The 11,299-nt window shown below is 35.3% G+C and overlaps 2 protein-coding genes across 6 annotated transcripts; one reads left to right on the top strand and one right to left on the bottom strand.

Moving 5' to 3' along the window:
- The first annotated feature begins 257 nt into the window (after positions 1-257).
- On the top strand, positions 258-2,390 carry LOC121266299. 2 transcript variants are annotated; one of them, XM_041170081.1, is made up of 3 exons: positions 258-421; positions 976-1,269; positions 2,194-2,390. In XM_041170081.1, exon 2 carries the CDS (start codon positions 976-978, stop codon positions 1,243-1,245), a length of 270 nt encoding a protein of 89 aa, XP_041026015.1. In that variant the 5' UTR covers positions 258-421; the 3' UTR covers positions 1,246-1,269; positions 2,194-2,390. The 2 variants fall into 2 exon arrangements, with proteins under 2 accessions (XP_041026015.1, XP_041026016.1); XM_041170082.1 differs by having other exon boundaries at positions 263-421; positions 973-1,269.
- A 1,404-nt stretch (positions 2,391-3,794) lies between these two features.
- LOC121266182 (cyclin-dependent kinase D-3-like) lies at positions 3,795-11,217 on the bottom strand. Of its 4 annotated transcripts, none has more exons than XR_005940757.1 (8): positions 10,835-11,217; positions 10,084-10,382; positions 9,887-9,995; positions 8,883-9,008; positions 6,671-6,906; positions 6,302-6,592; positions 4,442-4,575; positions 3,795-3,953 (listed from the first exon to the last, which is right to left on the bottom strand). XR_005940757.1 is itself a non-coding variant. In XM_041169929.1 (7 exons), the coding sequence occupies exons 1-7, from the start codon at positions 10,937-10,939 to the stop codon at positions 4,518-4,520; spliced, it is 1,224 nt and encodes a 407-aa protein (XP_041025863.1). In that variant the 5' UTR covers positions 10,940-11,217; the 3' UTR covers positions 4,441-4,517. The 4 variants fall into 4 exon arrangements, 1 of the variants encoding a protein (XP_041025863.1); XR_005940756.1 differs by lacking the exon at positions 3,795-3,953 and adding an exon at positions 4,136-4,310; XR_005940755.1 differs by lacking the exon at positions 3,795-3,953 and adding an exon at positions 4,136-4,346 and having other exon boundaries at positions 10,835-11,216.
- Between the last annotated feature and the right edge of the window lie 82 nt (positions 11,218-11,299).

Raw genomic sequence — 11,299 nt, 5'->3', positions numbered from 1 at the left:
CATATATGTAATAAAATTATTTAATATTCATTAATTATATATAAAATGTTAAAAAAATTACTTAATTTCATTAACTATATATATAATAAAAAGATGTTTATAGGCCCAATCAGATCGAATAAATCGACTGAACTGATAGCTAACGGTCTAACCCACAAAAATAATGAATCGAAATTTTCGACCCATACTTCCTGGACCGGTTAGATCTAAGGAACCGGAGGCTAGAGTTTTCAGGAGATTTCATATATATGAAATCTCAGATACGTAGGCAAATATAGACCGTTGGATGGAATCAACCAGTGTAGTGCACGATTTAGAATCGCTCCTTGTTTGACCACTTCTTGGAGCTCCGTCGAGTTGAGAAAGTGAAGCCGTCCTTCCCTCTTTTCCAAAGATCCCGATCACACAACAGCCACTCCAAGTAAGTCTCTTGCTTTTCTTCCCAGTTTTCACTTTGATCTAATCGCTAATAACGATCTTCTTCTCGATTCACATTTTGAACGGATTTTTTTTCCTTCGTTGATAAAACAAGCATTGCACTGCCTTAGGGTTTGTGCGAGGCATCGATTAGCTGATTGAACTTCTCTAATAATGATATTCATTGATTCTTCCTTCCGTTTGGTTACTGATAAAATGTGGAAAGGAAAATAAACGATAGGAACATTATCTTCAGAAAGGATAATAAAAGAGCATGGTTTTCTCGGAATACATCTTCCGGGAAATATGAAGTTTCTTTCTTTTGCTTGGCATGTTTATTTATTTGCGGGAAAGTGGGATTATAAATGAAGGTTTGCACGGAAAATGCCCCAGGCAATTTTATGATTTATGTGAGAATTTCGTAATTGAATCCGATGGAGCCTACGTTTTCTTGTGCGGAAAATAGTTCCTTTTCCCCCTTTTTCTATGGAAAATCTTTGCCGGCTTAAAGTTTTTCTCAGCAAAAAGTAAAGGTTATTTACGGTCCCTGTATAGCAGATGGCACTGAGGAACTTCTACAATGAGATCAAAGGGCTGAAGGTAAAGGAACTGCCCAACCATGTGAAGCCAATGCTTTCCATCAACTATGTGAAGACTGCAATACAGAGAGGGCTGGACAACTACCATGCCAAGTACATCCAAACCAGCTCCATTGACCCACTCTACCATGTCTGCTTTGGTGGAATGATCTTTTCCTACCTGGTTGCACTCCCTGAGGAACGCCGCCACCTTGAGCACCAGCAGCATGCCAAAGAGCATGGCGACTGATGATCAGTCACTCGGTTATTGCAGGTGTGTGCTCAAATGAGTAATTGTGGGCTTTTTGCTCATAGATAATTGTGATTTTTGGTTGATCCAAGTTTTGTTTGTTTTCTTCTTGATTGATTTGTGGCTTTGCTGGATTACGCTACAGCTTTGTTAGATTGGATAATTTTTCAATATCTGAAGGATGGATGTGTTTGAATTAATAATTATTTTTTCTTGTTTCATTTTTAATTGATGGGTTCTATTTTCTGCATTGAGTTGTTTTTATAGGTCTATGATGTCTAGAAGTTTGATTGATGCAGACATGGTAATGGTTTTGTAATCTTATAGATTTGTTGGATGGCTTTGCTTCTACACGTGTTCACCCAATGTTTTGAAGAGAATTGTTATGGGTGGCTGCTTTTATTATCAGATATTATTGATGAAATTACATGACATTTGACTAGTGCATGTCAGGTGATGTAATCTTTGATAATTGTCTCTCTTTTTTCTGAATGGTGGTTTTTTAGTTTGTACACGTTGAATCTGTGAGGTTTTGAAGAATTTCATTGAGTATCTTTAATTTCTCAGGGGATGATTTTTTTTTTTTTTTTTTTTTTGGGTGGGATGATGATTGTTAGGATTGTGATACATTTTTCTCTAATCATGAAGCATCTATCATGCCACTCTTTTTGTAACAAGAATCTGTTCAAAAGTCTAGATTGGTACGTGCATATATATCTAAGCAAATATGTCCTGAGAGGTGTATGATCGTAATCAAATAGAAAATATGCACCTGGTAGTCATTATGATCAAATAGCCAACGAACTTGGTTTCTTCACAGCCTCTACTGTTATACTGCTGCTGAAAGAATTATTTTCTGGCTGTTCTTTAGCTAATGTTCAGTTTAAGTTTTTTTTTTTTTTTTTAACAATTTATGAGGCTCATACCTTTTGTTTCTTCTATTTGCAGGTTCCTAATCGCTGATTGGGAGACAATTAAATGCATACTGTTTATTTGGTTTTGGTATGTGGAAATTGTTAACAGAGAGATTCTGTCTTCTCACTTAGCAGCATTAAGTGATACAATAAAATCCAATCCACATTAACGTTGTCTATCTTACATCAATTACTTCAGTTTGATTGTTGAAATGAATGTCTATTTGCTTTGATTGGCCCAGTCCTCGTGATGAACTAATAATATCTTGTCGCTTCTATTGTTACTGCATTTGATCAACAGCTAAATTTGTTTGTGAATTACCAATAAAAGTAATATAATAGGTATCTACTTCAAGTCGGAAGCTTTTATATATTTTGCCAAATTCGCATGTTTGTGTGTAGAATTGTTGTCATTCTTTTCTAGGTGCTTGGCTATGCCTTTTTTTATTGGAAAATACTACTCTTATCGCTAGTTTCTAACGCTATAAGTTTTTTATTTTTTTTTATTTTATATTTTACTTAATGATTAAGTAAGTATTTTTTAATAATATTATGAATTTTTTTATTTTTTAAAATATATTTAAATATGTTAAAAATATACATATAAAAAATACAAAAAAAAAAAAGAAAAACTCATCCCAAAACCACTAGCGGGAGCTCCACCTGTGGGAGTAACACCGCTCTTTTTTATTATTTTTTGAATGATGTGAAACTCATCAGAGTCCAATCCTCCGAATTCACCCCATGGGGAGTGTGGTTATGCCGTTTGTAAATTGTATCATTTATAGTGCGCTTTCATTTATGATCTTGGCGGCCAAAACTTCTTGTTGACGTTGAAAGAATCTGCCATTCATTGAATGGTGGTTGTTATAGATATAAAAGGATTCTATACACTGATATGACATACTCACACCTCTTCTCCGCTTCTTTTTTTTTTTTATTTTTTTTTTCTCCACCCTCCCCCACTCCCCTTTACCTCTTTGTCTCTATCCTCTTGTGTCTCCGGCCTCCTCATGCCCACCATGGTGGTTGGGGATCACCTCAGGGCCGGCAAAAGTTGCCGGTGGGGCATGGGAGAGGGAGAGAAAAAAGAAAGAAAAAAAAAAGGGAGGGAGGGAGGCGTGGCACACTCACAACTCACAATATATCATATCAGTGTGTGAGATCTTTTGTATCTATAGTATTTTCCAAATATAGAATGCTATGTTTAAGTCATCAAAATGTGGTTTAATTATTAAAAAAATGAAGAATAAATATTAGAGATTGCCAGAATAAATACACGTGCTACTTTCATTATGACATGTCATTGTTTATTAAAAATTAATATTTATGTAAATAATTTCAAAAAAATAATATTTTATCATAGTACGAGAGTATGGTATCATTTTTATACTCCAAAAGATCTAATAATGTTACTCTAAAAAAGAGGGAAATTTTATTTTCCAACCTACGAATCCTCAAGGTTAGAGCATTTTGTGGACTTCAGACTATCAATGTTTCATCAATCCAGTGCTCAGTTTGAGTTATGGTTAAAAAGTTAAAAAAAAAATGCATTAAAATCGCGGGTTTTGAAAGAGTAGAACTCGGCTATGCATCATGAGACAGCTCGTTTTTTCTGTTTGATTGATGAAAAAGAGGAAAATCTTGGACTTTTCAAGTCTTCCCCTCTCATTTCTTCCATCTAAACAGATCACTCATCTCCTCGAGTACTTTTTTCGTCAGATTTCTTATCTACCAAAGCACGTCTCTCTCACTGAGTGCATATGCCATCCCATATTTTTCAAGAAAATTAGCCTGGAACAAACAAAACACCTTGTCATGGAAAAATTACCAGAGGTTCTCACAAAACTCGTTCAGGTAACAACCAACCGGAATTTGGCTATAGAACTTTTCTCACCAAGTCAAATAAAGTACACATGTATTAATGTTGGTTCTTCATCGCCCCAAACCAAAGTGTACTGTTCTCAAGCATCGACTATAGCAAAATATTATATATATATAAAAAAAAAAAAAAATTCCTTAAAAAAATTGGTCTTCCATGGCTATAATACAAATTCTCTTCAAAAGTGGAAAGGGAGCCACTTCTTCATGCCATCTTCTTTTTCTCCTAAAACAATTATTTTTCATCCCCAAACTTCAATCCTACAAAACCTGACGACTCTCAAATTCTTTGATAGGTGCTTCCTCCTAATAAATTAAATACATAAATCAAAGGCGCATTCAGATAAAGGAAATCACATGAAGACTAGAAAGTTGAAATGACCATCAAATAAACCGCATACCTCATAAATGTTGTCACGGCAATAATACATCCCTTAGACAATAACCAAATTTGAGTATACTCGATATAATATGTTCTTATTCGGGGTGCTGGAATTCCAGATCTAACTTCCTCTTTAAATGTGATCTGTCAGCACTGTATAAGTCAAAAAGAAAAAAAAAAAAAAAAAAGGATCAATTAGAATGACTACCAAATTTCAGTACAAGTTTGCCAGACGTAACAAGCATTGACATACCAAAATATTTAAAAAAATATCATGAAAAGGTGATTCTTAAGTCCACATTCCACTTGGCACTCAAAACAAATGTAAGTATACAAAAGAAAACCTACATTTGCCAATTTGGCATCAAGTACAAGATGAAATCCAGTAAAGATGATGTATTGTATCATACTGATAAGCACCAAGGTAACAGCAGTCATTGAGAGGTCCTACCAAAGAAAGCAGCCACTCACGCACATTTTACCAATTTTGCATCAAAATAAGAGATGGAATCCAGTAAAGATGATGTTTTATAACAACAAGCACTCAGGTAAGTTGGTAACAGTTGTTGAGAGGTCCTACCATTAGCATAACTGAAAATTTTAAAATTGCACGTTTTCAAGAAATTAGCATGATTGAATCAGATACTTGAGCAAACAGGAGTGGAACTTTGTTCCCTACCCATTCAATCAACTTTGTCTGACACCGGATATTGGTTCCAGACACTCTGATCCTTGTCCAGAATCTGGGTTCAGATGAACTTTTTCGTCCAAGAAGTTGAAATGGCTGAAGCAAAACCACTTCAGCTCCAAATTTAAAAATTATGGTTGTCTTGCAAAAGTTCTTTATTTATTACAACCCTAGTGTAGATATTCTTTAAACTTCCATTGATATATACTATTGTAAGATTTGATAACCTCATCATACATTTCTTTGCTTTGTAACTTAGGTTTGTTATGTAATTAAAAATTGTCACTTTTACTCTGAGGTAGGATGTTTAGTAACAAGGGTATAGATTAATTTATTATGTGCCTAATACGAGGTTGAAATCCAAAGCAAACCAGGTCAGTCAAGGGTTGCCTTAAATAAACAAGGATTTGTTTGGTCACTTTGTTATTTTTCAAAATCTGGTTCCAACTTGCTTTTGTACTTTAGTATAATTTTATACGATTTTTCTTTACTGATAAACTTCACATGCACAAATTTTGAACATACGACCTTACCCTCCATCTATTTCTATGAGAGAAGAAGCACCATTGGAACTAAAGCTTGTTGACTTATGTTTTAAGATGATATATATCATTGAAGGCATTATGCGTCCAATGTAAAAAAAAAAATTTGCCTCTTTTGATATCTCTTATGTTCCACAAACAAATTTGTGCGAATATGTTTTAAACTGAGTTAGGTTTGGTAATTTACACTTGTACTTGAAAAGGACTATACGGTTTAAATGAATGTTCCCTTAAAATATGAAATCCCTCAAATGGGCCAACAAAATGCGACAGATTGGGAAAAAAGCAAATGGGATTTTTGCCTCAGGTAGAACTCTGAATCCTTTTCAACTTCTATATTTGACCACTGTTTTGATCAAGAAACCTGTAAATCTAGCTCAGATATGTGTTCTATAATGAATAATCATGTTGTTTTACAGTTCAGTTTTAGTCTTATATCAAATTAAAATTTTTTATATCAAGATATTGCTACAAGGTTGAAAGTCCATCTTCAAGCAGAACTACCTATCATAGAAGTTTAAGTAAATTACAGACATTTAAAACAATTGTGAAACAATCCCATGTACTTGGGCTATTGCCTAATCTTATGATCAATAAAATCTTGTTTGCTGATAAAAAAACAATTGTGAAATAATAATGACTTTTTTACCTGTTAATTGTGGGCCTGTTCGGAGGTTTTGCTCCAAAGATAGAAAAGTCTACTGACATTGGTACTGGTTCATTCCTGCTTGCATTTTCACCATTTGCCTCAATCTTATCAATATGATGAAAAATTCCTTCCAAGCCCTCACGGTCCGGCATCACTCTCCTCGTCTTTCTTGGAGGTGATAAGACAGTAGGACCATCATGTGAATTAAAATCAGAAACCCTAGAATCCCGCTTAGGTGCAGGTCTGGGGAGTTTATCTGGATCTGTAGGCAGTGGTGCAGATGAGAAGTACCTAAATAGGAAAATATAGATGAGAGAAAGGAACCAAATATAACCATAGATTTCCTATTGAATGGTTGAAGGGACAAACCGGTGCTCTAATGCCTGCTGCACTGATATTCTAGCTTTCGGATCATAAGTAAACATCTTTGACAGCAGATCTAAAGCATCATCACTAGCCATTGGAAACAAGGAACGTAAAGGGGGTGCAGGAACATGCTGGTACTCCACATAATCAGGAAGGTATACCAGATCAGGCCACTGGGATGGTGTTGGTGTCCCAAATGCAGCAAAGATCTTTCCCAGTTGATCAATGTCACTTGAACCCTATAAAACATTAAAAACCACACAGACAAGAGAATCAGAAAATCATGCAAATACGGATTCCATAACTATAAATGGCACATGCAAAATAAAATAAAATAAGCAGACAAGATCAAGCCATGCAAGATATAAATGGTATACAATAAGAGCAAAGGAGCTCCGAGGTAGTTATGTTAGTCAGCAAACTCAACTCAAATAACGGTAATCCTGACCATGGGGTTGACCACATGTATCTTTCTTTGTCAATATATTCTGTCTAACCTTCTATAATCCATCACCTTCATGTTCATTACGTCCTTCTTTACCACTTCTACCCGCAAACTTTCAATTAAAATATAAGTAACAATCAAAAGTATGATATAAAGATAAAGTTCATCATAGCTAATGGAAAGATATTCACTAGTAGATTCAGTACAGTGATCGATACTGGCACCATGGAAGACTTCAAAGTAACACTCCTCATGCATGGGCCAAATTTCACTTTAATAAATGGACCCCAACACTAGGAATAATTAATTGAAATGAGAAGTAAAGAGCAAAGTTGGGACTCAAACTCAAGACCTCTATTTTAATACCATCTTAAATCACCATTGTCCCAAAGCTTTTGATAGGAAGAGGAAGAGGTGAATTTAATCATTTAATTTATATTTTTATACTTACTATATATTAAATTATAATTAGCATAAAAAATAGGAGTGAATCCTTAATACAGTAACATGAAATGATAATACAATTCACTCAATATTTAAAAAATAAGTTCTTGAATCTTTTTGCTAGAGAACAAAAGTGTGAGTGTGACCCTTTTATTGATTGTTGGGCCTCTACTAATTGTTTTCTAGTTAAGTCCTTTTTTTTTTTTTTTTTATAAGTAAACGATATTTAGTCCAACTGACATATTTTCTAGTTAAGTCTATCTCGGGTTTGGGTTTGGTGCTGAAATATAATTTGAAAGACCATTACAAAGTGGCCCCAATTAATAAAATAACCAAATTACCCTTCAACTGCAGAATCAATCAAATCTTTACTAAGATTTTACCAATTCACCAATCTAAATCTAGACGCACCTACAATCTGTGTTGAAGCCATCCGGATTGTTCTGCCCTAACATAAATCAAACCAGATGAGAGTCCAGGGACCCATGGGGCGGTAACTAAGATCAAAAGAGAAATCAACTGCAATACATGGCAAAGGGTGAATCTCCTTACTAAGCTTTCCAGAAAGTAAGCACTATTCTCAGATGCAACGAGCTTGACGCACCTAAGCTAAGTCTTTTTTGCCTGCCCCGGCACACAAACTTGATGAGTAAAGTATAAGACTAAGGATCACGACTAAATGCAGAGAGATATCCTTCCCCCCGTTCGATGCAATTCTTCCCATTCTCAGCACTCAAAAAAAGAGTCATTTACAGTCTTATTGGCCCCGCCTTTCATTCCATAATTCACGGACAAGTTCTTGCATCCGGTGCAAGTGTAACCGCTTTTTCTTGTTGCTCTCTCTTTCTTTCTGAAGAGAAATCTCCAAAAGGCGTTCCCAATAATTGAGATGACCCTGAAAAACGCGAATATGTTTAACGGTCTTTCTCAATTCTTCTTTTAAAGCCTCCCTGGATAATGCATCAAATAGATGCAAGGGTTGATGACTCAATAGGTCCTTGTATGGACTGATTAAGTTCCCCACTGGGAGAGCTTTAGAGGGAATAAGGGTGGACATCCATATGGGCTTCATGTGATTCGAAGCCAACCACTATGTATTGCAAGATATTAATTATAAAAAAAAAAAAAAAAAAAAAAAAAAAATCACGTGATGATCACCACTTCATATTAAAAGATACGAACAAAGCCCCACAGATAGTAGCAGAGAGAATACAGGCATCATAGCTAGCAAAGTAAAAAGGATCTGAAACACAAAAATCAAATTTGCAGAAATTTAACTGCAATCCCAACTCATAGGAACCAGTAAGCATGAAAATTTCAATTCACCTGCAGAAAAGGTCGACGCAGGAGAAGTTCAGCAAATATACAAGCAGCAGCCCAAACATCCACCCCAGCACCATATTGCTTGGTACCAAACAACAGCTCAGGTGCTCTATACCATCGAGCAAAAACCTACCATAAGAGTACAGGTCTATTATTGAATTATATTTTGCAATTGTGAGTCACAAAGATGGATCTTTTTCAGTTTGTAAAGGTATAAAGGAGTGTGAAACATTTTTTATGAGTAAAAGGAGTAGGAAACATAAACATCAAATTGGGTGATTTAGATGCAGTAAATGGTCAATCGTCTTCGGTGATATCTTCAAATATTCCAAAATAAAGTTTCCAATACGATAACCAATGTAGCTAATTTATGATTTACTGACTTGTCAACATGGACAGAAAGATAAATATAAAACAGCAAGCCTGACAGCCTCCAGGATCTCAAATATCAGTTCCTTCTCGCAAACTTGCTGTGCAAAAACAGTAATAATATTTACAGAAAAAACTGCAATTCTCATATAAAAAAACTACGAATGTGGCACTAATATACAATAGGAAAAAAAAAATCTATACGCAATAATAGTAGTAATCATTACTTGTTACATGAAAATACAAAAAAAAAAAAAAAAAAAATGAACATGTTTGATTCATCATATCTTACTTTTCGCTTAAACACTCAAAAGCTTTTGTTAAATCACTCCAATGTCCAAAAAAAATACTAACTCAACCAAGTTTACTTTCCTATTAGCAGCCCTAGTGACACATGATTTATGTTAGATGATAAACAGTAGTCACCACAAACGGGTGAAGTTCAACATCTACTCAAAAAAGAAAACCCAACTTCAAAAACACAATTATTTAAGCAACATGACCAAAGAAGATTTCTATTGATGAAAGCAGTACCATAAGGGCTACTAATAGATTATCCCCACAGGTCTCAAAATACAGATACAGGAACTTTGAATGATTAAAAGAATCACCATGCAATTCTATAAGTAGAAACAAACCTGGTGAGTGAACTTGCGATCTGGGCTCCCAAATATTCGTGCTAAACCAAAATCTGCAAGTTTGAGCTGTCCATTAGATCCTATTAACAAGTTGTTTGGTTTCATATCCCTGTTGAACACAAGTAGCACGTATTTCAGACAAATCCTGCCAAGAAGGTAACAACCTACAAATCAGCTTGTCAACATTAAAATGATACCTATGTAAAACCCATTTCTTGTGGCAGTAAGCAAGTCCTTTAAGTGTCATCTGAAGATAAGATTTTATATCAGCCGGCGAAAGAAATATATTCCGGTCCCGAATAACAGCTTCAAGGTCTGTCTCCATGAACTCAAACACTAGGTGCAAGTTACCCTTATGAGGGAACGCATCAATCAACTCAATTATATTCGGATCTTTCAGCTCTTTAAGGAGCTTGATTTCTCTAAGTGCCGTAAAATTTACCCCTTCCTTTTGCTTCCCAAGCCGAATCTTTTTAATTGCGACTTTCTGTCCTGTCTGCAAACAAGCGGTTAAACTTACAAATTAGTCATCCCCATTATTCCATACAAGTCTCAAGGCAAAATCTTTTAGCACATTCTACACTAAAATCTAACCAATTCCATATACTCCCTAACCCATTAACCCCATCTAATTTATATACGTACATGAATAACCACGTAGCTGCAACCCAACATGTTGGATTTTGCCTTAAAGAACATGCCTGCCTACCTGCCTATGTAATTGCTAGAAGAAAAAGGCTCCTGAATATCGACTCAGTCACTCAGCTTTCCCTGAGTCAACTATTCAGTTCCACCTCGGTTATGTTTTTTTTTTTTTTTTTTTATTTCTTGCATGAAACCAAAGATCATCTTACTGAAATTCGTCTACACATATAATTCTCAGCTCTCATTTCCCCCAACCCACAAAAAAAAAAAAAAAAAAAGTAATTACTCAAAAGCAAGAACTACCTTGGTATCAATGGCTTTGTAGACGACCCCGTAGGTACCTTCGCCGAGGACTTCTCGCTTCAGATATCTATCGGCGACTTTCTTGGACAGATCGAGCTCTGACATATTTTTTTGTTCGGCTTTCGGGTTTTTTTAATTTATTTCTTGCGTATGTAATTTATTTAACTGTTATATCAATTTAATCTATTTCTTGATTGATTATTGGGATAAACTTGGAGAAATCTTTAGGTGAGTCTTCATTTTCCCGAGAAAATCTGAGAAAGTTAGGGTTCGGATTTCGGGGCAAGGGGACGCGAGGAAAAAAAAGCCGTTGAAAGCAAGGGACAGAGTAGTGAGAGTAAAGATTCAGAGGCAACGTCTATGGTTAATTTAACATTTTTCAAGGTCGTTTCGGTAATAGTGAAAATAGTTCGTCTATGATCAGTTATCTATGCTGCCCGACATTTTGGGCTTGAGATTAGACTT

This window comes from Juglans microcarpa x Juglans regia, chromosome 5D, assembly GCF_004785595.1.
Source record: "Juglans microcarpa x Juglans regia isolate MS1-56 chromosome 5D, Jm3101_v1.0, whole genome shotgun sequence".
NCBI classification, from domain to species: domain Eukaryota; kingdom Viridiplantae; phylum Streptophyta; class Magnoliopsida; order Fagales; family Juglandaceae; genus Juglans; species Juglans microcarpa x Juglans regia.
Note: the sequence above shows the minus strand (reverse complement) of the source record. Positions and strands in the feature narration are given on the sequence as shown.

Excerpts from the sequence above, each read along its gene's own strand:
- LOC121266299 (XM_041170081.1), top strand. The coding sequence starts at position 976 with ATGGCACTGAGGAACTTCTACAATGAGATCAAAGGGCTGAAGGTAAAG.
- LOC121266182 (XM_041169929.1), bottom strand. The coding sequence starts at position 10,939 with ATGTCAGAGCTCGATCTGTCCAAGAAAGTCGCCGATAGATATCTGAAG. Across the intron at positions 10,383-10,834 it reads ACAAAGCCATTGATACCAAG|ACAGGACAGAAAGTCGCAAT; the intron begins GTAGTTCTTGCT and ends GCTTGTTTGCAG. Across the intron at positions 9,996-10,083 it reads AAGAAATGGGTTTTACATAG|GGATATGAAACCAAACAACT; the intron begins GTATCATTTTAA and ends TGTGTTCAACAG.